General features: G+C 39.5%; 1 protein-coding gene across 3 annotated transcripts in view; it reads left to right on the top strand.

Annotated features, from left to right (window-relative positions):
• The window catches only part of MYO1B (myosin IB), a 190,916-nt gene that overhangs the window by 134,219 nt on the left and 30,112 nt on the right, over positions 1 to 26,585 (top strand). For all 3 annotated transcript variants that reach the window (XM_047870439.1, XM_047870438.1, XM_047870437.1), the window contains exons 12-18: positions 3,873 to 3,959; positions 4,586 to 4,651; positions 13,884 to 13,988; positions 16,851 to 16,913; positions 20,462 to 20,662; positions 21,826 to 22,052; positions 25,228 to 25,428. In XM_047870439.1, coding sequence (XP_047726395.1) covers positions 3,873 to 3,959; positions 4,586 to 4,651; positions 13,884 to 13,988; positions 16,851 to 16,913; positions 20,462 to 20,662; positions 21,826 to 22,052; positions 25,228 to 25,428 — 950 coding nt within the window. The remainder of the gene's footprint in view (positions 1 to 3,872; positions 3,960 to 4,585; positions 4,652 to 13,883; positions 13,989 to 16,850; positions 16,914 to 20,461; positions 20,663 to 21,825; positions 22,053 to 25,227; positions 25,429 to 26,585) is intronic.

Below are 26,585 nucleotides of genomic sequence, written 5' to 3'. Positions count from 1 at the left end.
GAACCACTGTACTAAGGTCACACTGAGTTTAGACATTTTCAATAGGCAGAGTGGGGATCGTTAAGTAAAAAGTATTGCAATGAGAAAATGCCTCCTGTTTAAGAAGGTCCTTTAAGAATATCCACATGTACGTGGATATATATGGAATATATATGTGGGTAAATGTTGGTCTGTTTTTACTGTGTGTTTTACTCTCGCTTTTTAATCATCCTCTCCGGAAACCGGGCCCAGGTGCGTCTTACTTTATAAGCTTGAGTCACCTTACATCACTGGGTTAAACTTTTCCACATTGTTTTAACCTTTAGCATGAAAGAATTTGGCTTGAGGTCCTCGATTTTTCAGTTCCTTATTCAAGTTCTTTTTTTTTTTTTTTTTTTTTTTAACGTAGGGTTTAGGTTTCTACCAGTCTTACTGCCTAAAAGGTTTTGATTCCAGCAAGAACTAATTTGTTTTATTAATGTTTCCTCATAGCTTCAGTTCTTGGACCCCATCCTCATCCGTATTGCCCCATTCCTCATTTTGCCCAAGGCATTTAGATCTTTCCTCAGATACAGTGACTCATGGTGAAATGATAGGAACTCAAGACAGAGTTGTAGTTCAGTTTTTGCCACATCCTCTCTCCTTGGCTTCCAAGCCCTCAGTAATCTGACCCGGCACCCTTTCTTTATCTCAGTTTATTCCCTGCTACTTCTATAAATGCCATGCTTATTTTTACCCGGTGCCTTCGCTCTTCCTTATCCCTTCCCCACATGGCGTGGCTAATTCTTCCTGCCTCTCTGAATGGTCCGTCTAATTACCCCTCATCCAGGAAGATCACATAGTCCCCCTCTTCTCCCTTCTGGGAATTCCTTTTCCCCCTGCTGTTGGACACTCGTTCTCTGATTGTTTCACTCATGGAGTTGGTCTCCACCACTCCACTGTAAGCTGCTACAGGGTAGGCACCCCCATGGCCAGGCATCTCTTGTGTTTCCACCTGGGCCACACCTAATACCAGTCATCGCTGAAGCACATTTCACTTGGGATTTTTTCAGTGTGCTTCAATGCCGCTGTAGAAGTGCAGTCTCTTCATGTTGTGCTTAGAATCTGAGATGGTGAATCCATGCTCTCAGTGTCTTCCTTGATTTCTGTACACCTTGTTAGTGATCCTTAAATGAGAATAAACATTCCTTCCCGTACTGTGGAGGATGTTATTATGGAGATTCGGTGGCATGAATCAGACTCTAGAAATCAGGGCTGGCAGATTGGCAGCCCCTGGTACCAGATATAGCTCAATAGGCATATTTTATTTGATGAAAGGGTAGTTTTGTTGTCTTGTTCTGTTTTGTTTTGTGTGCTTGCTTTTTAAATTTTGAATTTGCGTGCCTTTAATGTGGAATGCGTCTACAGATCATACTATTTCCCATTCATTTCTGTCATGTAGTCCCTGGAAACATTTGAGTTTGAGACTTCTGGAATAAGTTATTTGTTTGAAAGAAATAAAGAAGATGAACATGGGCTGTGAATACATTTTAAAAAATATAAAGGAGTTTGCCAGAATGAGTTGTCACTATTAGTTCGGTTGCATATTGAAATGGTGGTTTGTTGAAATCAGCACATAGCTAAAACAAACTGGATGCCATTATGGTGACATTCTGTTTATAAATAGGTAATGTTTTGAGGTTATGCGGTGTTTTGAGATAACTGGAATTTGCGAGAAGAAAGGGGAAAGGATTAAGAAAGAATTCTATAGGCTCACAGTGGGATAGGAAAAGGATACTTCAGAAATCGTAATATAAATACATGTATAGGCTTACTCTGTGCCAGGCGCTGTTCTAGGCACTTACATGGCCTATGTGAAGAAAGTAAAAACTGGAAGGAGGATAGAGAAAAGGCATTCATCTAAATCCAGGCTTCTTTCCCCATTTCAACATATATATGCATTTTCTGCAGTGGAATCATTAACCACTGTTACCCTCCAAGATGACATTGTGTGCTTGGGTTTTATTTTTTTTGTGCCAATTCATTGATGGATTTTCTAGGGAGAGGTTCAGGATTAGCATGGAAGTGTCAGATGAACTGGAAAGGTACCATAAGCTACGATTTGTTGCCAACGAAGGGCCTATGTTATTAAAGCTGTTACACTTCATTTAGAAAGAAATGTGGGAAAAGAATTTCTGTATAATCTAATAAGTTGTGTTCTTTATAACATAAAAATGTAAAGCTTTAATAGTAATGCTCAAATTTCTGCTTATAAGCAGTGAAATGCATGCCTGTGGCCAGAGTGTTAAACACAGCAGCAAACTGGAGCGACTAGGTGGCTCAGTCAGTTGAGCATTCAACTCTTTTTTTTTTTAATGTTTATTTATTTTTGAAAGAGGGAGAGAGAGCACAGGAGAGGGGCAGAGAGAGAGGGAGAGAGAGAATCCCAAGCAGGCTCTGCACTGTGAGTGCAGAGCCCAACTCAGGGCTTGATCTCACGAACTGTGAGATCGTGACCTGAGCCAGAATCAAGAGAAGCGTCTGACTCTTGATTTCAGCTCAGGTCATGATATCAGGGTTGTGGGATCAAGCCCCAGTCGGGCTCCGTGCTGAGTGTGGAGCCTACTTAAGGTTCTCTCCCTCTGTCCCTTTCCTCCACTCATGCGCTTGCTTGCTCGCTCACTCTCTTTGTAAAACAAAACAAAACAAAACAAAACAAAACAAAACAAAACAAAACCCAAAATCCCGGCAGCAGACCGTCTTGCTTTACTCCCCGGAAGCTGCTGGCGCTCGGGCCTCCCCAAGAGCGCTGCATCGCATTGTTGGTGTGCACTAGCTAAATGCTCATGGCACCCGATATGTGCAGGGACTCTTCGGTGCTTCCTGGCAAGGCTGACTTCCTCCAGGGTGTGCCTTCTAAGTCAGGGGTGGAGAGACCATGTCCTCTGCCTCTTCTTTGGCAAGTAGCTCTGAAGAGCTTCAAATAAATGAATAAGCAAATAAAAGCATTTATTTGTATTATACAGTATATTGCCCACAGTGTATCGTGACTCTAGCCTCTAGATGTTATGGAATATCTTTTTTAAAATGTTCGGAAGGGGTACACCTGGGTGGGTCAGTAGGTTAAGCATCCGACTTTGGCTCAGGACATGATCTTGCGGTTCGTGGGTTTGAGCCCCGCAGTAGGCTCTATGCTGACAGTGCGGAGTCTGCTTGGGATTTTCTTTCTCTCTTTCTGTCTCTGCCCTTCCCCTGTTCATTCTCTCTCTCTCTCTCTCTCTCTCTCTCTCTCTCTCTGTCTCAAAAATAAATAAACATTAAAAAAATTTTTTTTAATGTTCAGCAAGTTGAATGAAGGAAAACATTTCTGAATCACATCAGTCAAAACCATTTTAATGTTTTTCCGTTGAGTTTCCTTTCCTACGTGTAGGGGTTAAAAAGATATAGTCACTGTATTAAATAGACAGATTTTTATTTTCACAAAACATAAGCATTTTCCATTTTATTACCTAATGTTCATAATGATCATTCTGTGATAACTGTGTAACTTCCCTTTCAGTAGGCTTTCATTTATTTTTCTTACTATTCCCCTGTTGTTGGACTTCTAAAGTGCCTTTGATTTTTCTCTGTTCTGTAATACAGAGATGAGTATCTTTATGGAGAAAGTGTTTGCAATATTTAGAATTAGTTTCCTGGGATGCAAAAAAGTATAATGATTGAGGATAAATAATTTGCCCAGTTCTCTTAACGGTTTAATTGTTCATCCAGAGTATAGTAAAAACTGGCTCTGAAAATAACTTGAAATACAAGAACTTTAAATATTTAAAAAACACCTTTATTATTTTATTGACATTAAGCATTGTGACAATCGTGGGTGTTGAGTTTTTCTTGTCTTTTCTTTTCTTTTTCAATAGGCATATTATGCCCGTGATGCTCTGGCTAAAAACCTCTATAGCAGGTTATTTTCATGGTTGGTAAATCGAATCAATGAAAGCATTAAGGTACTGAATCTCTGCAACCAGATAAATCAGCTGTAATAGATGTGTTCAGATTATAAACGTTAAGTTAAAGATATTTTAATTTTATAATCAGATAAGACTGTTCCTTGAAAATAATTTACCTGCATAGAATTGAAATTTGTCAGGACTCTGTTTTGTTTTGCATAGATGTTTTTGTAAGAAATCTCACCGGTCAGTGGCCTCATGGGTTTTGCAGAGTTAACTTTGAGAGTCTGCATCCCAGGTCCTGGTCGAGGCTCATCTAACTAGTTGTACACACGTGGCTGAAAAGGTCACTTGACCTCTCAACCTACTGATATGTTTGTCAATAAAATGAGGGTATTGGAGTATTGGGAGTTTGAAAGGCCCGACCTATTGTAAGATTCAGTGATTGTTTATTATAATTAGGCATCACTAATGCCTTCTTTAAATAAGTCATCTATCATTAAAATTTCTGGAAAATTCTATACCAGTATCCTGTGTCATAGATTAAAAAACAACAACTAAATTATAGTTATTCTAGTTGTGAAACACAGTTAACTTGTAACATAAGTCTATCTTCCTTAGTATGCTTTTAGTGTTATATTTCAAGCCTAAATTCAACTCATTATTTTAAAACTTTTTTTAAGGCACAGACAAAAGTGAGAAAGAAGGTCATGGGTGTTTTGGACATTTATGGTTTTGAAATTTTTGAGGTAAGCTTTTCTCTATTCTTTGTATTGTTTCTATTCATGCATAATAGTTGGAAATTAAATCATATATTCTATAGACAGCATTTAATGTATAGTTAATATAACTTTGAATCTACAAAAAACCTCTGTGCTGATGTAACAAAACGTACGTGTGTGTGTGTGTGTGTGTGTGTGTGTGTGTGTGTGTGTGTGTTATATGTGTGTGTGTTTAAGTGCTGAGAGCCAGCATTTTGGAGACAATGCTGTTTAGGAAGAACTTCTTGTATCAGTATTTGACTTTTGTAATTGCAGATTCAAAATTCTTACTGGGCAATTTCCAACAAGGTTTATGGACATTGTGCCTGTAGTCATTCAGTCATTTGTAGGAAAGTGAGACAGGATGATGCCATGAAAAAGCCAGGGACGGGAGAGCCAGATGCCAGTCTGGCCTGGCCAGTGCTGGCATTTCATCCTGATGGGCTCAGGCTCAGGGTCTGGATTGGGTGATTTGTTGGGTCTTATCCAACTGCAATCTTACAGTGTGAGTTCTGTTGCAAAGATTGAAAGAATTTCTGGTAAACTTCATAATGAATTTTTTAAAAAGACTGCATGCTTATTACAAATTAAATATTTAAAAATTATATACTTATGTTGGAATTTCCTATTTATCCTTTTGCTTTGACATTTAGAAGGTGTTTTAAGAATTTTTGTTTCGCTTTGCTTTGCTTTATTTTTTTATTTTTTTTGTTGTTGTTGTTGTTGTTTTGTTTTTTGCTCCTTTCCCCATCATAAGGATCTTTTAAAACTCTTATTTCTCGGGAGTGGTATTTTAGTTTGGTTCAGGAAAATAACAAGTAGATCAGGCTCTTCCTTTCTTCATTCTCCCCATAAGTAATGATTTGTGAATTCTTTTAAATAACCAAGCCCTGCCCAGAATGACCACCAAAAGTGTTTATGTGTTCCAAATTATCAGGTTCACAGAACAGAAAAAAACATCAGCCCCCTCCCTGCAGCTAAGCCAGGACTTTCCAACAAATATCTTTTTCTTACGACATTTATTTTTGTAATAAATTTTTGTAAATCAAGATCCCTGCTTGATTTTGTAAATCAAGATCCCTGCTTGATCATGTTCTGTATTTAGTAGTCAGGGGTAAATCATTCTTGAGGGCTGACTGTATGCAAGCATTGCGGGAAGTGTTACATATATTGTCTGATTTAATATTCACAAACACTTCATGAAATAGTTACTATTATTCCTATTTTACAGGTGAGTAGGTGAGGCTCTGAAGGTCAAGTCACTATGCTGGAGTTACATGGCTACAAAATGGCAGACTCAGGACCTAAATCCTAGGCCCCCTTCATAAATAATAAAAAACCTCTGATAGGGCCTTTTTGTTACTTTTCTCCCCAAACTCACAGGGTCCCCAGTACCTGGAAATAAAGGAGAAAACCCAAACATGATAAGTTTCTCAATCCCTATTTCTGTACCATTGCCTCATTCCAAACTGACCAGCATGGGGAACACCCGTGGAGTTCTTCTACGTGCTGGTGGCCAAGCGTGGGACACCTGTGCTGTGTCCTGCCTGCTGCCCCCTGTCCTGCCGACCATTGAAAACTGTTCTTCAGCACAATGTCCACTTGTATTGATGCCTCTTTAGCAGACTACGCAAAACAAAGTTTCTGGTCTTGTGGCAATAGGGAAGAATTTGAGGTTTGTGAGTGAGGAGAGCTGCTTGAGTATACTCAGAACTCATGGTGATGAAATTACTTTCTTTCTAGCAAGTCCTCAGGTTACTGTTACCAAAGGGCAGCCGGTCAAAATCATTGTTTATAGTTGGCAGGGAAAATGATTTCTTACCTAGCACACTGCTGATCTATATTTAGATGGTTTCATGAACAGGACAAAAGTAGAGATCTTACTAGAAAGTTGGAAGGAAAACACACACACACACACACACACACACACATTTAATGATGTATCTAAAATCAAAGAAACTGGTTTTATTTTATTTTTATGTTGCCATAAGAAGATTTATTGATCTATTAGGCCAGGTGCCTAATGTCATGTCATAATACATGAAAAATTTTTTTAATAGGATAATGGGGTCATGAGGGGACATCAGCTTGTCTTTACATTCTGGTCTGTCCTAAGATCTAATCAGCCATGTGGTAAGTGACCACACAGCACTCAGGGAGCTGAGTTATACCCCATGAGCAGTTTAACCATGCCTAAGTGAGGAAGTCATTTGTCATTATTTATTTACTGCCTAATAGGAATCATATTCCTGCGGTAAACAAGACAGCTGTTCCTTCCCTGCATGGAGCCTACAGTGATATTAGCCGACCCTAAGATGGAGGGTCTGTTCCTGGCTGAGGGCACATCCTATCTGGTAGGAAGGTCTAATCAAGAAACTAGGTTACTTTTTAAAGATGCGTTTGTTACAGATCTAATCCAAACAGAAGTTAGAGGGGCGCCTGGGTGGTTCATTCAGTTCAGCTTTGGACTCTTGATTTTGGCTCAGGTCATGATCTCGTGGTTCGTGAGTTTGAGCCCCGTGTTGGGTTCCATTCTGTCAGTGCAGAGTCTGCTTGATACTCTCTCTCTTCTTCTCTTTCTGCCCTTCCCCTTCCCTCCCTCCCTTCCCCCCACCAAATAAATAAACTTAAATACAACAACAACAATGAAGTTAGGTGTTCTGAGTGGACACAACCTGTAACTTGGGACGGGGTAAAACATCCTGTAGCAATGTGGGAATATTTTTTACTTGATGGCCAATTCAGGTTTCTCTCCAAGCCCATCTTTATGAATGTGCTTCACTTCTGCAAGTTATATCCTGATTTTTCTCAACACTGTTACAACTATGGACTTCAGTTATGAAAATGCCTGCATTATATTTGAAAATGCCCTTCTTTCTTCTTCAGAAGAATGTTCCAGCTCAGTAGTTCCTAAACTTAGCAGCATGTTGGAATCACTTGGGGAGCTTTACCCAAAAGCAAACAGGTTATATTTTTATTCTTTTTAAACAGAACTTTCGGGAGAGCCTGGGTGGCTCAGTTGGTTAAGCGTCCTACTCTTGGTTTTGGCTCAGGTCATAGTCTCAGGGTTTGAGAGTGCAAGCTTGGGATTCTCTGTCTTCCTCTCTCTCTGCCCCTCCCCCACTCGTGTTCTCTGTCTCTCTCTAAATAAATAAACTTAAAAAATAATAAATAGAACTTTTGGCATGGTATAAGGAATATAGTCACCAATATGGTAATGGCATCCTATGGTATATGTGCTGCCAAAGCGAGCACTAATGGCATCCTATGGTGACAGACGGTAGCTACCCTGGTGGTGAAAATAGCACAAAGTATAGACTTTTCGAGTCACTATGTTGCACACCTGAAACTAATGGAATGTGTGTCAACTGTACTCAAAAAAACAAACCAGAAATTTCAGTCAAGGCCAAATTAACCAGTCATGTCTACAGCAGATCTTATGATGGCCCTAAAATCATGAGAAGTTCTTTTTCCTTCTCCATGCAATAGATGCTTTGACTTTTTTTCCCTTTCCTTGAGAGAATTAAGACTTGTCTTTCATTATAACTAATTGTTCTCTGCATTTTCCTGTGTAAACTTTCTCAGGTTAATCTTCCAAACATCTTGATTCTTCGTAATCTGCTTAATTATTTATTTTACAATTAAATTTATTTGGGGAGCACAGAATAGAGATTTGGGTGTGTGCTTTTAGATACTTTTACCTGCTCTTTGATACAGAATTAGAAATGGTTTTTTTGCTTGTGATTTATTCACATGCGCACCCCAGATGCCATCCCATAGTTTTCCTGGTTTCTCAGCAAAATTAGAAAACATGGAAACATCAGGAAGTTCATACTGTTGAACATAAGGAAGCCAGATAATTAAGGACTTAAAAGTACCACAAGCTGAAATATAAGGGCTCAAGGTCTGACTTAGGGAGAAGTATTCAGAATCCTCATCAGTGCATAAATGAAGATTTCTGTGATACTGTCTACCCCAGTGAAAATAAACTGATAGAACATAATGAAAATTCTGCCTTTATTTTCCTTGAAATTGACTGCAAGAATTAAGGGTTCTGCCTTGTAGAACACCCTGGGCATCACTTTAAAAATTGGACAGTAAAGGTCCAGAGGAGAAAAAAAAATTTAATGTCTCTAATTCTGCCTCATGACCCCGTTGACAGTTCCCATGAAAACACTTTTCAGCTGAGCTGGTGGAAACCTTTCATCCATTTTGGTCCGTCTCTAAACGGAAGAGGGAAACTGATGCATTAAACCATGGGATGATGACACATGGATTTGACTGCAAAGCATTCCAGGGCCAGCTGTGTGAATAGCCCTGCCTTGCTGGCCGCATGTGATCTGATGTCAGTTTGGAAAACAGATTAGTGGAACACTGATACCAAAAAGAAGGGGAAGTGAGTTAAAATCCACAGAGAAGAAAAATCTAGCCAGAAATCCTTATTTAACGTCAGTCCGATTTTGTAAGGGAAGAGAGTTATATAATCCAGACACTCCAATTCCACACAATCAAGTTTGGATGTTCTTGTAACTGATCTCTGAGAGACGTTCGTAGCATCACCATAAAAGAACAACAGCTATTCTTTTTAAAAAATTAAATTCAAGACTAAGTTGAGCCATCTGAATCGATTTAGCTTCTTGCTAAGTGCTTATCTGGGAAGTACTACAATTGGCAGGTAGTTTACTGGGAAAATTAATAAATTATTAGTGTGCCATAGGCCAAAACAGAACAGCAGGCTGGATATTTCACTTTTCATACAATGGAGCTAGTTTCGTGCAGGCAAAGGGCTAGTTATTTTGAAGGGCTAGCTCTTTCTTCATCTTGCCCTTTTGAGCCTCATATACATACATGAACCTCATATACGTATATTGTATATGAACCATATACAGTAAAGATATGAGAGGCTAGATGCAATGATTGTTCCAAATCAAATGACCTAATAGTTGGGTAAGAGTCAGTATAGCTTGGTAAGTGTGCCTCGTGGTTATGAGATTTGTTTTCTAAATTGTTTTTAGAAGAAAATTGATCCTGGTTATAGGCAGTCCCTTCTGTTCCAGCTTTTTCCCTCTGATTTCATTCTCCATGTGCTAGAGAACTTGAAGAGGAAGGAGAAGATTTAAAGTACCCTTTAGAGTGAAAATGGAGGGAAATAATATGGTTCATAATAGTATGGACATCATTACTCTCGCTTTAACCTTTTAAATCAATGCTTAAAGTATTTAAGAAGAGCACTATCATGCTGTTTTTCTTAAAACTTACCATGTTTGTGTACTGGGAAGAAAAATGTTACGTATTTAAAGAATACAAGACTGAAATGTCTCCCTGTCTCATAGTGCATAAGATATCATTAGCCTCCTCTGTTGCCAAGAAAATACAGAGAAATTAATAACAGGCCAGTATTTTTGATCCATCTTTCAAAATCCTTTCAAGCAGAAAGTTCATAGTTGATACTTAAGAGTATAAACTGGTTGTGAACTTCATTGGGGGGTATGGTTTGCTGTTTCTTTGATGTTGAAAAGGTGGACTCAGACTCAGGAATTCTTGACAGAAACCCTAGACTTTAAAGTTTTGGTATATTACATACTTCTAAACCTACCAAGTTCTTCCTATCCCGGTATACTCTTGGTGACTACAGTGTAAAACAGTATCAAACGTAGACACCTTGCTGTTTACCTGTTTTTCCTAGAGCAGTCCAATGGGGGTGGGATGGTTCTGGGCTCCATTCAGGGAGATGGTATAATGGAAAATTCTGGATGTGCGTATTTGAAGATGTTCCCCAAAGTTTTAGTTTTCTCCCTTAGCCTTTGGGGATAAATGTGACTTAGACAGTGGAGACACATTCCATGCATAGGGCATGGGTAGAAAACTGGAGACGGGAGGGGAGATGAGTCATTCAAGTTCCTGCCCACTTCCTCCTTAGGAGACTTTGATTCATGAGACTGACATGTGGGAGACAGCGCCCAGCTCAGGGATCTCTGGCCACCCACGGTTCTCGACACACAAAAAGCATCCAAATATCTAATTGCTTCGGGGCCTTTGTATTCATGTGATGGTTCCTAGATCCAGTTTAGCTGTTTTCTAAAGGGAAGAAGGACCCGAGTGGAAAACCCAGCGGTGTTTAGTGCCTGTGTGCATGAAGTCACGTTCAGAGCCTGTGCAAGGTGCAGCTATAGGAACCGCTACCAGGCTGCTCCTTAATTTTTTTTTTTTTTTTTGCAAATTATAAACTTTTGCATGTTATTTTTAATGATTCGTGAAGTCCCATTTCCCAAAACATTTGGACAATGTCAACAACTCAAACACAGATCATAAGAAATGCGATGGCCTTCATTTTTGGCAATAATGATTGCTCTGGTGATCTGTAACACGTTTTGCAGGCTGTGAGGTATGTTTGCCATAAATGCTCAGATATTTCTGTGGGGAAGTAAGCTGGTTTCTGCCTTGGTGATTGTGCTGTTCTATTTTGTTTTTGTTCTTTAAGCAACAGGATAAGGTAGGAGAGACCAGTTTTTTTCTTAGGCTGTCTCCAGAACGCTCTCTCCTTACCACATTGTTTATGTTTGAAGGAGAGACATAGCAGGGACAGCACGGGGGGTGAGGGGGAGTGCGGTGGTGAGAAAGAGGAGCTGCTTCTGGATCTTGCTGGATCTCTTCACTCTTGTGGTGACCTGCTAATTGCCTCTGTCTCTGACTCCCTGGGGCGATGGGTTATACATACACGTTTTTCCTGATAATTTAGAATTAGACGCATTAAATCCTGAAGCCTTGGGACTTCAAGCAAGTCACATGAGGTATTGTCTGAGTCAGACTTTTTATCCTGCGTAGCTCACGCCTCGCAGAACCACAGTTCAGACACCACTTGTAGGTATTGTAGACCTGTGGTTTGAACTGGTTGGACGTGTGTCTTGATTTCGGAGTTTTATGCCAATCAGAAACATAGCCCGAATGGTAAAATCTGTCATTTGCACCAACGAATAACTGTCGGTAAGTGTTTACTGTTAGAAGTTTATGGCAAATTAAGAACTGATTGCATTTTGTATAATCTGTCCCTTTTTGCACCAGAATGCAGTAAGTATGAACTGTTTGCAGTGACAGTCTGTTGCATGCTCCTGTGTTAATGGCTTCTCCAACTGTGTGGATTCTGCAGTAAATGGCCATTGATTAACTGTGTGCAGATATGAACTAGAGAATTCATACAGGAATCTTTAAATGTTGAAGGGAAATCCAGTTGAGTTCTAACTTACTCCTTGAGTGGCGTTGTAATTGTGAAGCTTTGCCTCTGATTTCTAACCTGCTTGTGTGTATTTCATAGTCCTGTTGCAGAGCGTACTTCAAGCTGTTCATGGTCATGTGATGTGTCCAAGGACACTACTTATTCTCCACTTCCTTTTCCTCATTAGTTACCATATGAAGTTCAGCATCATTTTGCTTAAATGGCTCCATGAGCATAGACTTATTAAATTGACAGAAAGGATTTACTCCATGGATTCCCATTAAAACTTTAATTTTATTTGTAAGTTTAATTTGGGGTAGTGGTATTATATAAGGATATATTTTACCAAACTAAGAAAGCCAGACTTCCTCATTGAGAAATGACCTTATCCTGACCATAATCATAATAAGGTGTCTATCCCAGATGGGCTTGTGCTTCTGACAAAAATTGTTAAGTTCCAAAGATTAGAACACATAGCTTTTAAAATTTTATGTGAAAATGAGTATTGGGGAAGACCCTTTGTGCCTAAGACTGTGTTCGTCTTGAAAATCAGCGTGTGCCCTTTAGTAAGAACCTGCAACATTAAAAACAAAAAACAAAATAGCTTTTATCCTTGACCAGATTTAGCATTAAAAGATTAGTCAGTGATAGTGTGTATGTGTCATTTAAGGTTTAGAGTTAGAAGTTTTCCCTGATTAATTAGTTCATCACTGGTGATAGGAAACTCTTAGCTGACTTCCGGCAAAGAATGTGGTCAGATACTGCGTGACTTTTTTGCTTTCGTCACTCACAGAGAGATTCGAAGGCCAGTTGCTCTGTGTTTTCACAGGAAGTGACGAGCTTCAGTTTCACGCCTGGATACTCCTGGCTCATTAGGCCAGGAATAGCCACCTCAGTGGGACAGGAGTCAGGTTTATCAGTGGTGAGGTCATACCATCCCTTGCTCCCATGGCTACCATCTCCTGTCTGCAAAGACATATGATAGAGGTGAAGAGAACATGTTTTCTTACCAGATCTACCTCTTCCAGAATGGTGCGGTTCTTGGCGAATTGTATTCATTCCACAGGCATGCATTTTGTGCCCTCAGTATATATGTCAGTACATTAAACCCTGCGGATTGTTCAGAGATGATTTAGGTATGGATCTTGCATCGGAGTTCATAGGAGGTAACTCTAACATGAAGAGAAACTGCTGAGGGGCCGAAGGGTGATAAATATGTGAGCCTTCTGAGAGAAGAGAGATTGTTTCTCGCTGGGGAGATGATTTTGATGTGCTGATTCCCTTGGGTCTCTTATTTTTTAGGCACTTCACTCATTCATTCACTCATCAAGTACGTGTGGAGAACTTGCTAGGTGCAAAGTCCTGTGCAAGGCATGGGCTTACATTGGTCAGCAAGAGAGTCACATGGTCAGCCCTTGCCCTTAAGGAACATACAGTCTAATGAGACAGATGAGGCTGAAACTAGTCAATACATGTGTACACATACGCACACGCACACACGTATATACACACAGCATGATTTTTTAAAAAGTGCTGGTATCTAAGAGTTTGAATGAGGGAGCTGACCTCAGAAGGGGGCAATAAGTGGTCAGGTCAGGAAGACTTTCTTGGGCTCTAGAGTTTCACCTGAGAATGGAAGATTGAGAACTTGGGTGACAGAGATCATAAAGCTCACTGTTCCTTTTCTGATCCTTTAGGAGAAACTTTTTTTTTTTTTAACCACATGTAGAGTGCTTCTCTGTCAACTAAAAGTCTTCATCTTTCAAATACTGCATAACGCGTGTATACCTCATTCATTCACTTGACTCGTGAACCATTTCTTGAGTGCCTGCGGTGTGCAAACCCTCTGTGTGCTGGGCCTCGGTGTCCCAGGAGCTGTGTGCTGGGCTGCAATTAAATCTGCGAGATGGCGTGTGATGTCTCTTATGGATTGAGCTGTTGGAGCATCGCTGCTGTGGGACAGCTAGTGCATGGTTCATAAGGCCGTTTTCATTTTTCTCCATATAGGACAACAGCTTTGAGCAGTTCATTATTAATTATTGTAATGAAAAGCTACAACAGATCTTCATTGAACTTACTCTTAAAGAGGAGCAAGAAGAGTATATACGGGAGGTAATGTTGAAATATATGTTTTTTAAATGTTCCTTTTATACTCATAATACAAATTGTGGATTTAGAAGCCTATCTAAACATGATCCTAAAATCAGATTTATTTGAGTTTAGCCATGTTGTGTCTCTTAAAAACCCATTTGTTATGACATCTAAGCTACCTGGGATTATCTTTGCTGCTCTGCTGCTAGTGCCTCGAACAATGCCTGGCACATAGTAGGTGCTCAGTAAACATCAGATGACTGACTTGAGTCCTGGTGGATTCTAGTGCAATGATCTAAAATAATAGTGTGTTTAAAAAAAAAGAGTCTGAGATGAATGGACCAACAACTATGACATCCATACAAGGAAACACTACTCAGCAATTAAAAAGGAACAAACACGGGACGCCTGGGTGGCTCAGTCCGTTGAGCGTCCAATCATGATCTTGCGTTCATGGGTTCGAGCCCCGTGTCGGGCTCTGTGCTGACAGCTCAGAGCCTGAAGCCTGCTTCGGATTCTGTGTCTCCCTCTCTCTCTGCCCCTCCCCCACTCATGCTCTTTGTCTCTCTCAAAAATAAATAAACATTAAAAAAATGTTTTAAAAAAGGAAGAAATGCCATTTGAAACACCAGGGATGGACCTAGAGGGTATTATGCTGAGTGAAATAAGTGAGACTGAGAAACACAGACACCGTATGATTTCCCTCCTGTGGAATCTAAAAAACAAAACAAATGAATAAACAAAAAGCAGACCGATAAACACAGAGAGCAAACTGATGCTTGCCAGAGGGAAGGCGGTGGGGGATGAGCAAAGTGGGTGAAAGGGAGTGGGAGATACAGGTTTCCAGTTATGGAATGGATAAGTCACAGAAATAAAAGGCCCAACGTGGGGAATATAGTCCATGGTCTTGAAGTAGTGTTGCATGGTGACAGATGGCAGCCACACTTGTGTTGGGCATAGACTCAGGTATAGACAAGTTGGGGCACTAGGTTGTACACCTGAAACTAATGTAACAGTATGTCACCTCTACTGAAAAAAAATTTTTTTAAACCAACAAATACTTGATCATGTGCTCATCTGAAGAATTTTAATCATGGCTTTTCCAGAGTCAAACATATTAAACATGAAAGGAAAAAAATAATAAAATAAAAATGGCGGTCCATTGTCCAAAAAAAAAAAAAAAAAAAGGAAAGAAAAAGGAACAATTGATAAACACCATAAAATGAAGGATTCTCAAATGCACTAATGCCAAATGAAGGAAGCCAGACTCGAAAGTCTGCATACTGTATGATTCCATGATATGTTGTTCCAGAAAAGGCAAAGTGACAGAGACAGAAGAGTTGGTCATTGCCAGAAGACGGGAGTCGTGAGAGTGTGACTACCAAGGGGAAAAACAAGGGAATTTTGGTGGTGGTTACATGACACCATGCATTTGCCAAAACTTATGAGAACTATATACCCAGAAAGTCAGTATCACTCTGTATAAATTTGAAAATATTTTGAGGCTTTGTTCAATCTTGAAAAGCACTGATTTCCTAAGATTTTATAATAAAAACAGGTAATATTTATTGAGCTCTTGCTGTATTGCCAGGTGTTGTACAAGTGCTGTGTATGGATTATCTCAATGTAATTTGAAAGTAATCAGAAGTAGTGTTTACAAAGTCCTTGTATCCTTAATTGTAAAACCATACTTGGTTTTCATCCTTTCATTTTTTAAATAGTTAATGTTTTTGGAAGTATAAAATTATTTCAGACAAAAGGAGAAATCATTATATTCTGCATATGTTGTATTATATTTTTGTTTCCTTTTCATTTATTTGCTTTAATATTTGAATAATGATACTACCTATTTTTCTTCATTTTCTATAGCATAGTTGTAAATCATTAAAGACACCGAATCCTTTTTTTTTTTTTTGCCTCAATATAGATTTTTCTAATGTGATTGTTATCCCCAGTGACTTAGTAAAATAACCCATCTACTTGAAAGCTACATCATAAATATTTCATCTTTCTTTCAGAATGATCATCATGCTTTAGAAACGTTTTATACTTTTCTGGCACTTTTTTGACGTAAACTTCCTAAAAGCCAGATTCATTCCCTTCCTGTCTTCTCACCATAAAGAGATTGCCCCAACTTTGATGTGTAACTTAAAAGTTTGTACAGATTGTCTGAGACACGTCTAAGAATATATAGGAAGATCCCTAGCTTGCTGTATGAATTAAATTTCTTCCCCTTAGAAGAAAAATAAATGTTTACACTTGTGGGCAGAGTATAAACAGATCCAGAACGATTACATTTAGCCTCACAGATTTGGCTTTGTAGCTAGCATTAGAACCAGTGGGTTGGTTTTTGTGTCTTTCCTTATGTTGAAAATATTTTGTCTTAGCACTGGGATATTTTTACATTTGAAATAGTCAACTGCCCTACAACATGGGATTGACTCTAAAATTAATTTTTTCCTTGTGATTACAAATCAAGAACAGAAAAATGTAGGCCCTAGATTCCTGGGATCAAGTTCTGACTTATTTCCTTATAAACATTGTAAATATACACAGAGTAATATTGACCCAAGGGCCTGTTGAGTCCGTGTTTGGCACAGAGCCAGGGGAGTGCATGGGAAATTGTCACAGATGGCAGAGTGGAATGAGGGGCAGTCTCAGAACAGGTCAAGGGTGTTCCTTCAGTCACATCGTGTCAATGGTGGACTGCTACAATTAGGGAAGTTTTGGGAACCGGAAGATGACATTTGCTGCATTATTGTGTAAAGGAAATATTCAGAGAGGAAGGGAAACATATTAAGATGGCAGAGTCTGTTTTATCGATGGTAGTGTTGTAGTATCATCATCATATGGAATCTGATTTTGTTCTGTTTTCTTTCTCAGGGTATAGAATGGACACACATTGACTACTTCAATAATGCTATCATTTGTGACCTGATAGAAAATGTGAGTATTAGGTATAATTTTCTAAAAAATTCTCAGTAATAATTTACTGCTTACAAAAGACCTCACTGCCTTGGTGTCTTCATGATTTTGACACTTCTGAGAGCTGTGGAGTTCTAGAGACTTTATTGTAGCCATGAGGAATCATACACAGTTCTTGAACACACATATAGACAGCTGGACATTTTGATCCTTGGCTAGGATTTCCTGTGCTCATCTTGTGGCCGCATCACAGAGCCCTTTAGGGCATTAATATGCCTTAGATGCATCATTCTTTTCTGTATACTGGTAACCCAGGTCTGGTCCGCGGCTCCTGGGAATATGAGCACTGGTCAGAGGAGGCTCTGAAAAAAAGGTTTTCGCCAAATCAAATATCCATTTCATTTCTAAAACTCTAGTAACTTCTTCATATCCCGTTCAATGGTTATTACCAAAAAGATAATTATTGGTGAGGATGTGAAGTAAAAGGAACCGCTGTGCACTCCTGGTGGGAATGTAAATTAGTGCAGCCATAACAGAAGATAGTATGAATGTTCGTCAAAAAATTAAAAATAGAACTACCATATGATGGTAGCAATTCCACTTTGGGAATATATCCAAGGGAAACGGAATCAGGATCTTGGAGAGAGATATTTACTCCCATGTTAATTACAGGGTTGTTCACAATAGCCAAGATATGGAAACAGCCTAAGTGTCCGTCTATAGATGAATGGATAAAGAAGATGTGTGTATATACAATGGCATGTTATTCAGCCACGAGAAAGAAGGAAATCCTGTCATTTGTGACAACGCAGATGGACCTTGAGGGCATTACACTAAGTGAAATAAGTTAGTCGGAGAAAGACAAATGCATGACATCATTTATATGTAGAATCTAAAAAAGCCAAAGAAACAGAAGAGAATGGCAGTTGCTAGGAGCTGGGAGTAGGGGAAATGGGGAGATGTCAGTCAAAGGGTACAGACTTTCTAGTTGCAAGATGAATAAGTTCTAGAGATGTAATGTGTAGCATGGTGATTACAGTTAACAGTGCTATATTATGTATTTGAAAGTAGTTAAGAGGGTAATTTTTAAATGTTCTCATCAGGAAAAAGAAATGGTAATTATGTGATGTGATAGAGCTGTTAACTAAGGTTATGGTGGTAATCATTTTGCAATATTGAAAGGGTACCAAATTATCGCCTTGTATACCTCAAACTTACACAGTGTTATATGTCAATTATATCTCAGTACAGCTGGGAAAAAATTTTAAGTAAATAAAGAACAGGGGCGGCTGGGTGGCTCAGTCAGTTGAGCATCCGAGTTCGGCCCAGGTCATGATCTCACGGTCTGTGAGTTCAAGCCCCCCATTGGGCTCTGTGCTGACAGCTCAGAGCCTGGAGCCTGCTTTGGGTTCTGTGTCTCCCTCTCTCTCTGCCCCTCCCCTACTCAGGCGCGCTCTCTCTCTCTCTCTCTCTCTCTCTCTCTCTCTCTCTCTCTCTCTGTCAAAAATAAATAAACATTTAAAAAAATTTTTAAGTAAATAAAGAACAACAAAAAAACATGCCCTTCAAGTTAAGATAAAGGAAGATGAAGGGACAGTCATGGGAGCTGAGTTAAGTAGGACCCCAGGAGTGGCTCAAGTATTGACCTAGCTTTGGTTCAGAGAACCTATGCAGGGGATGTCTTGTGTGTGACTTTGCAGGTGGCCAAGAGCCACAGGATTTTTCAGGTGACCACATTTGTCTGTATATATGTGAAAAGGCTTTTGAAGTCTAAAAAATTACTAGATATGTCTTAGATTCCAAAAGGTTACTAAATATTTTATTTTTATATCATCGTCTGTAGTTTATTATAAATGAATTGACTGCAGGAAGATTGATTTGTATGTGAAAACCTGGAAAAACTTATTTTATGCTTAGGATTACTCTCACTCCTGGCTTTGATAACAAAGTTATTTGAAACAATGCATAAACTTTATTGTCCTACAGTGGTTTTAGTTGTCAGTGGTAGGTGAGTGCTGTGTTTTAGGAATAGAATCACAGGCTCTACATATCCCAACAAGTGCCTTTCACAAAACCTTTTGGAAATTATATAATTAGCCAGTTATCTCTTCTCTCAGTTTTCAAGATATTCCTGAAAGCTGCACCTTTAATTAAATTGAATATACTGAAGCGTTACTGTTTTTCTATTAATAAGTAAACTTTGTTTTGAAAAATCTGGACAGTGTTGGAGTGTGAACACTAATGTTCCATGTAAGCAGTTCAGAACTCTAATATCTGGGAAATCAGTAGACTGACTGGAAAGTTTTCCTGGTAAATTTTGTGGAACCCAAATTGTGGGAACTTGACTTCCAGAAGTCATGACTAGCACATTTTCCTTCATAAATAATAACCTTGAACTTAATTATTTCCCTTCAAGAAGGAAAAAAAGAGAAAACAGTGTTCATACACTTAGTTTAATTAGATTATCTCAGCCCTAAGCACCCTTGCACATATGTTTGAAGAAACTCATGTTCACATAGGAGCCTGGGCACATAAAGGAAGTGTTTCCTTCCAGCGTTACCTAAAAGTAATGTTTACTCTGGGGTTGTTATGAACATACTTGATTCCTGAGAGTCCACACTTCCCCTGGGTTTTGTGTGGAATCAACAGATCCTGGTCAGAGGATGTCCCGGCCTTGTGAGGAGAAGGAGAGAGGAACCCGGGACTCTTGCCTGGTGGATGTGGGTGGGGCTGATGGTCAATAGAGTGGATTATTCTCTTGGGAATGGAGACATATGAGCCTGTAGGGGCAATCCAAGGAATAGCAGCCTTTATTTAGCAAAGTAGAAGATTCCTGATTTTTTACTCCTTTTAACTGGGCTGGCTGCTCTTGGGATAAATACAATCATAGGGTCTGAATACATAACAAATTCTCACTCATGTTCAACACCCGTTCTGAAATTTTATGTGGAATACGAATTTTATTCTAAACAGATACTCTTGAAATACAGCTTGATTGCATTGATCCCAAATCACATCTTTTTTTTTTTTTACTACAAAATAAACTGTATTTTGAACACATGAACGATTTGAAAACATCTGAAACCAATTTCCTTCTCAAGCTATGAATCAAATAATGGCCTTAGAAAAGACTGTGCTTTGTGATTTATGACCACATGTTGTAGAGACAGCATTGTCACATTAGTTTCTGACGTTTAGACTTGTGTTTGAATGTGTTTTGAATATGAGGTCTGACTTGCCTTTTTCGAACAATGTGAGTTGCAGTCATCAGCCCGCTGAGGTGGCTGAGGTGACTCCGTAGGTCCTGTTCTGAGGGCAGAAGGGAATGGGGGAGGGCAACTGATACAGACCCCTCCTCCCCAACATCACACACACACCTGGGACACTGTGGAAGGGGACCGACTTCTGTGGCTTTTTGTTACTTGTTTTGATTGTCTGCTTTTCGTTGTAACTGAACGGAATTTTCTCGTGACTAAGTTTTTTAATTGTGTTTGACGGTGTAAATAAGAATCATTATGAAAACAATACAGTGAGGAAGGAAGGAAACCTTTTTACTTCCTTTCTCGCAGAACACAAACGGAATCCTGGCCATGCTGGATGAGGAGTGCCTGAGGCCTGGCACAGTCACCGACGAGACCTTCTTGGAGAAGCTCAACCAAGTGTGTGCCACCCACCAGCACTTCGAGAGCCGGATGAGCAAGAGCTCTCGGTTTCTCAATGACACGTCCCTGCCTCATAGCTGTTTCAGAATTCAGCACTATGCCGGCAAGGTATGGGGGAGCCACAAGGTATGGGGGAGCCGTGAGTGCTCAGCAGGCCTGCGGCTGTTCCCCCGAGGAGGCCGTGCCTCAGAGGTAGCGTTCTGACCAGTGCCAACTCGTGAGGAGAAGCTGAGTTGCTAGAAGAGTAGAATCAGTAAATGTTCAGTAGAAGTAGAATCTGGGTCATGTTGAGCAAAATCTTACTAATACTGAGAGCTGAGAGGAAAGCCAGTGGACTTCACGAGAGAGTTGGAATGTATTTTAAAAGTCGATTTTGTTGTTTCTCAGCTCTGAGATATCCTATAAAAATAGATCTGTCAACATTAATAAAAGGAGACGTGGTAGTAAAAATTAGGAGGCACTAAAGACTTACAATAGGGTTTTACAAGCACACAAATATTATGAGTTCTTAGATTGAGATTTTGAAACAACAGTGGGGAAATACTGACTTTTTAAAAAAAGCATTATCCATTTGCTTTTGTGAGGGAATTTTATACCATCTAAGATACATAAAAATGTTAAAAACAAATTTGACCATAGCTTAATTTTCAGAGTCCTGAAAAAGTATTGATTGACATTAATACCTCCTTTCTTCTAAATAAGATTACAAACTTCAAAGAGGAAAACATTCTCAATTATGTAGCTAGTAAAAATTAAGTATATAGTATCTGAATTACTGTTAATTTCAAAAAGTTGGAACTTGGTACTTATCCCCCCCAGCTTATGTTACTAAAAGATACTTTTCTGTTCGATTTCTCTGCTCACCTAGGATGTCTGAAAATATCAGTGCTATCTCTATTTTCTCCTATCTACTTAAGACTAGAATTGGCATATGTGAACTTAAAAAAAAAAAAAAAAAGTAAAACCTCAAAAATGTGCTCAAACACCAAAAAAGCCTAAAATCCTTTGAAAATGTTATGAGAGCATTTTTGGAGTTTATTCTTGCAAATCCTGAAGGGTAATAGAATTTATTTTGAACTCTTCTGTGATTTAGACAGATGGAATTTAAACTTGGAGGCTAATTCGGTATTAGGAGTGTGACTAATGTGTCGGGGGTTTTTTGATGGAGAAAGAGGAGGCGGCAATAGAGATAGTCCTGGAATATTTTTAACGGGTATATGACGTTCTGGAGTGCAGTTTATCAACTGCGGAGTCTCTTGTGCTTCTCGTAGGTGCTGTACCAGGTGGAAGGATTTGTTGACAAAAACAATGACCTTCTGTATCGAGACCTGTCCCAAGCCATGTGGAAGGCCAGCCACACCCTCATCAAGTCTTTGTTCCCGGAAGGGAACCCAGCCAAGATCAACCTGAAAAGGCCTCCTACAGCAGGCTCTCAGTTCAAGGCATCCGTGGCCACGCTGATGAAAAACCTGCAGACCAAGAATCCAAACTACATTAGGTATTTTTGGCACATAAAATTCTCTGACAAGTTCATCATGAAGGCACTTTCAAGGAAGATCATTTTCCTGTTTGCCTTAATCTGAATTAGCCCCAGCAGAGGATAACTGAAGCTCTTAACATGTCGAATAATGTGGTATCTTGGGTTTACTTAAAAAATACTCCAGTGCCCTTTACCTGCCTTCAAGTAAGGAATTTCAGAATGGGGGAAAAAAGTGTGGTGTGGGGTGGGAATAGATATTTAATGAAATCGCATTGTTGGCTCCTAGGTTCTTAACTTTCTGTATCTCTTTTTTGTTTAATGACAAATTCAGAAATGTATACTTTCTTTCTGGTAAGGGTTTTGCATAATACTCTTTATTGGATTCGTTTTGGATTCTTGTTATGTTAACTTAGAATGCAGCATTAAAGCAAGCAGGGCTTTAGTTAGAACTTTGGTGTTAGAAAATATGTGCCTCTTTCTTTCCTAGGAGACTTGTAGATTTGAAGAAAGGAATGACTCCCCAGACAATCTTACATTTTTCAAAGCAACAGAAAGAATTCCTTAAGAAGCATCTGGTCTCTTTTTTCTTTTTCTGGGCATCTTAGATCTCAAGATTCAGTAAAGACCAATTAGGATTAGAGTTTTACATATGTGTATTTGGTGAACTAGATAATAGGAGATGTGTGTCTAACAGGTCAGATTTCATATAATGCATACACACCCATACATACCTTCCATAATTGCCTTTGAAAATACAGTTGCGAGGAAACTAGCGTGAAGAACATTTTTGTGTCTGGCTTGTTTACCAAATATTGATATTAGTAACAAATGTAAAGAGTCAGAATCCCCTGGTTTGATTGCAGTCAGTCAGGTTGGAGCATATATTGGTTAAAGATCCTAGTTTCAAAAAAGAAAGAAAAAAAAGGAAATTTTCTGTGGTCAGTTGCTTTTGTTATTCTCAATTAAGTGGACTTTAAAAAAATCATTGCTTAATAATAATTTACATGACATGGTATGCACAGATCCTAGGTGAACAGCTCAGTTATTTTTTTCACCAGTGTATATATACACTTTGGCAATCACCACCCTGGTCCAGATGTGGAACACTCTGTTACCCCAGAATTGTTCCTTCATTCCCCTTCCCTTTTAGTGGTTTTAATGTATTTCTAAGAAGTCTTAATGAACTACAAGTTTGTGAATATTATCATATTTTTTCCTAGAGTCTTTGTAGTTTCAAATTTCATATTAAGGTCCATATTTTTCCATATAGATAACCTGTTGCTCTGGCATCATATATTGAAAAGAAAAAAACCTCTTATTTTTAATTCAGTTATCTTGATGTCTTTATTGAAATTCAGTTGAAAGCATATGTAAGAGTCTAAGTCTAAACACACTAGTCTGTTCCACTGATCTGGTTGTCTATTTTTTTTTTTTAATGTTTATTTACTTTTGAGAGGAAGACACAGAATCTGAAGCAGGCTCCAGGCTCTGGGCTGTCAGCACAGAGCCGGACATGGGCTTGAACCCATGAACCATGAGATCATGACCTGAGCTGCAGTCGGACGTTTAACAGACTGAGCCACTTAGGCACCCCCTGGTTGTCTATTTTTAAGCCAAAGAGTGGACATTATTTTTATAAATGTTAAAGGAGAAGCATAAAAACACTGAGGTCATAAGATTTAATTGTTCACCTATTACATATGTGTGTAGAATTTATTTAACAGTTGTAGGTAGGCAAATGTAGCCATAAATGTTTAGCAGCAGTGTTAAGATACTGAGGTTGCTTCCATAAGATCCAAACATAACAATGGCTTAAACAAGATTGTCATTTATTTCTTTTTTTTTTTTTTTTTTAATTTTTTTTTAACATTTTTATTTATTTTTGGGACAGAGAGAGACAGAGCATGAACGGGGGAGGGGCAGAGAGAGAGGGAGACACAGAATCGGAAACAGGCTCCAAGCTCCGAGCCATCAGCCCAGAGCCTGACGCGGGGCTCGAACTCACGGACTGCGAGATCGTGACCTGGCTGAAGTCGGACGCTTAACCGACTGCGCCACCCAGGCGCCCCGATTGTCATTTATTTCTTATGTAACTTCTGAGTATAAGGACTCCAGGGCTAATACGACATCTTTGTTTTGTGGCTCTGTGATTCCCAGGGTGTTTCTCTCATCCATATTGTCAAAGATGGCTCTCCACCATGGCTACATTCCCAACGAGCAGTTAGCAGAAGAACAAAGGGAATGCAAGCCCCTTCCTTTTAAAGACACTTTCGGAAGTGCCATATATTAATTCTGTTGTAATCCTAGTGGCCACAGTTTTAATCACATGGCCACACCTGCTTGCAAAGGAGGCTGGGAAATGTTGTCTTTCTTTGAGCAGCAAAATGCCCTGTTAAAAAGGAGGGAGAGGGGCACCTGGGTGGCTCAGTTCGTTAGGCATCCGACCTCAGCTCGGGTCATGATCTCACAGTTCGTGGGTTTGAGCCCCCATCAGGCTCTGTGCTGACAGCTAAGAGCCTTGAACCCGCTTCGGATTCTGTGTCTCCCTCTCTCTCTGCCCCTCCCCTGCTCACACTCTGTCTCTCTCTCTCTCTTTCTCAAAAATAAATAAACATTAAAAAAAAATTTTTTTGAAAAGGAGGGAGATATGGGGTTATAGGGAGACAACAGTGTTTTTAATAATGTCACTGAAGTATCTAATACACATACAATACAGTAAAGTGTATGACTCTTCATTGTACAGCTTGTTTAAGTTTTAACCCCATCTGGACCAAGATACAAAACATTTCCATCATCCCATAAGATTCCTTTATGCCCCTTTCCTGTTGATCTGTACCCTTAATTCTCCCCAGAGGTAACAGCAAACTGGTTTCTAACCATAGATTTATTTTTCTCGAACTTCATATAAAAAGTGTACTCTTTTATGTCAAACTTATTTCAGTCAACAAAATGTCAGTGATACTCATCCATTTTATTGTATGGGTTGGCATTTTATTCTTTTTTAACTCACATGTACATCACATATTTTCTGTAAAATGATTTGAAATAATTTCAAAAGCAATGACTAGGTTACCCAAGAATAATAAATAATTATCCCAAGCAGTAAATAACTATATACTATATTTTATAAAACACAGACAGATATATCCGTAAGAGACAGAGTTTAAAACCTAAAATCTTTGTAATCTTTTAGGTGCATCAAACCAAATGATAAAAAAGCGGCACACATCTTCAACGAGGCTCTTGTGTGTCATCAGATCAGGTACCTGGGACTTTTGGAGAATGTCCGAGTCAGGAGGGCAGGCTATGCCTTCAGGCAGGCCTATGAACCTTGCCTAGAAAGATACAAAATGCTTTGTAAACAAACATGGCCTCATTGGAAAGGACCAGCAAGGTAAGAAATTCATTGGTTACATTTAATAATGAAGTTATAAAGGATACAAATAACATGCTGTTTTCTTCACGTGCTGTTAGTGTACAGAATTTGACGGAAAGTTGGATGTAACCTCTGTATTGGACCATCTTCCATCAGGATACCATTTTGTATTAATTATTGATTATAGAGGTCTCGATTGTAAGGTTTGGATGGGGCTTATCCAATCCACGAATTTTAAAAATACGCTGTGGCAAGTTAGTAGGAAGGGATCTGTAATTGCTAAGTATATTTGTGTAGAATCATAAAAGGGTGGAGTTAGAGGTGTCTTGGATCAGTGCTCTCACCCTTTTGGTTTTTTTCTGTAGGGAATTAACCCCAGAGACAGATGGTGGGGGTGAGGGTCTTTCTCTTTGCACGAGGTCCGCACCCATGGAGAAATAGATATAGGAACAGATTGGACTCAGAGAGTCAGTGTTATTGCTGATAAAGCGGGATTGAAGAATATGGCAGAATCTGGGCCATGCAGCTTTCAGTTTATCTTCCCCGAATTGTACTTAGCCCTCCAGTCCCAGACAGAGCACTGGACCACTACAGGCCCATCCCATGGAGCAGCCCCTGTGAGCTCTCCACATGCAGGGAGAATGTGTGTGCTGGTTGGAGCGGGGGGGTGCTGCTGCAGAAGAGAAAGTGGGCTTTGCCTGTCTGGTGGTCTTTCTTCTGCTCTCACCAGTCAGAGGAGTTGCCCCTTCTCTGTAGGTTGTAGAAGCTCTCCCAACTGCCACAGGAAGGCCAACGTGCCTCTTTTACGGGCCCGTGCAGAGACTAGGGATTTGATTTCACATACTGGTATTGCATCCACATTCTCACTGGACTGGCCTTTAATAGGGACATCAATAGTATTAGACACTCACCCTTTAATACGAGGAGATGAACTCCAGACATATGATGGGGTCTCTGCTACAAAATTCAATACACAGATGATATAGAATGTGGGTACTGTTTGTTCCCACTGCTAATTTCCAGGTCAGAACATGTATTCACTCCCTGCCTGGCACCTAGGCCATAGGTTGATGGGATAAAGTTTAGTTAGAAATTGCTGTTGAAACCGGGGTCCAGGATGGAGAAGTCAGAACCAAGTTCAGGCAGGCCTCGCTCCTACCACATAAGGCCTATGC

The sequence above is a fragment of the Prionailurus viverrinus genome, chromosome C1 (genome assembly GCF_022837055.1).
Source record: "Prionailurus viverrinus isolate Anna chromosome C1, UM_Priviv_1.0, whole genome shotgun sequence".
Classification (NCBI taxonomy): Eukaryota; Metazoa; Chordata; class Mammalia; order Carnivora; family Felidae; genus Prionailurus; species Prionailurus viverrinus.
This window is presented reverse-complemented; position numbering and strand designations above follow the sequence as displayed.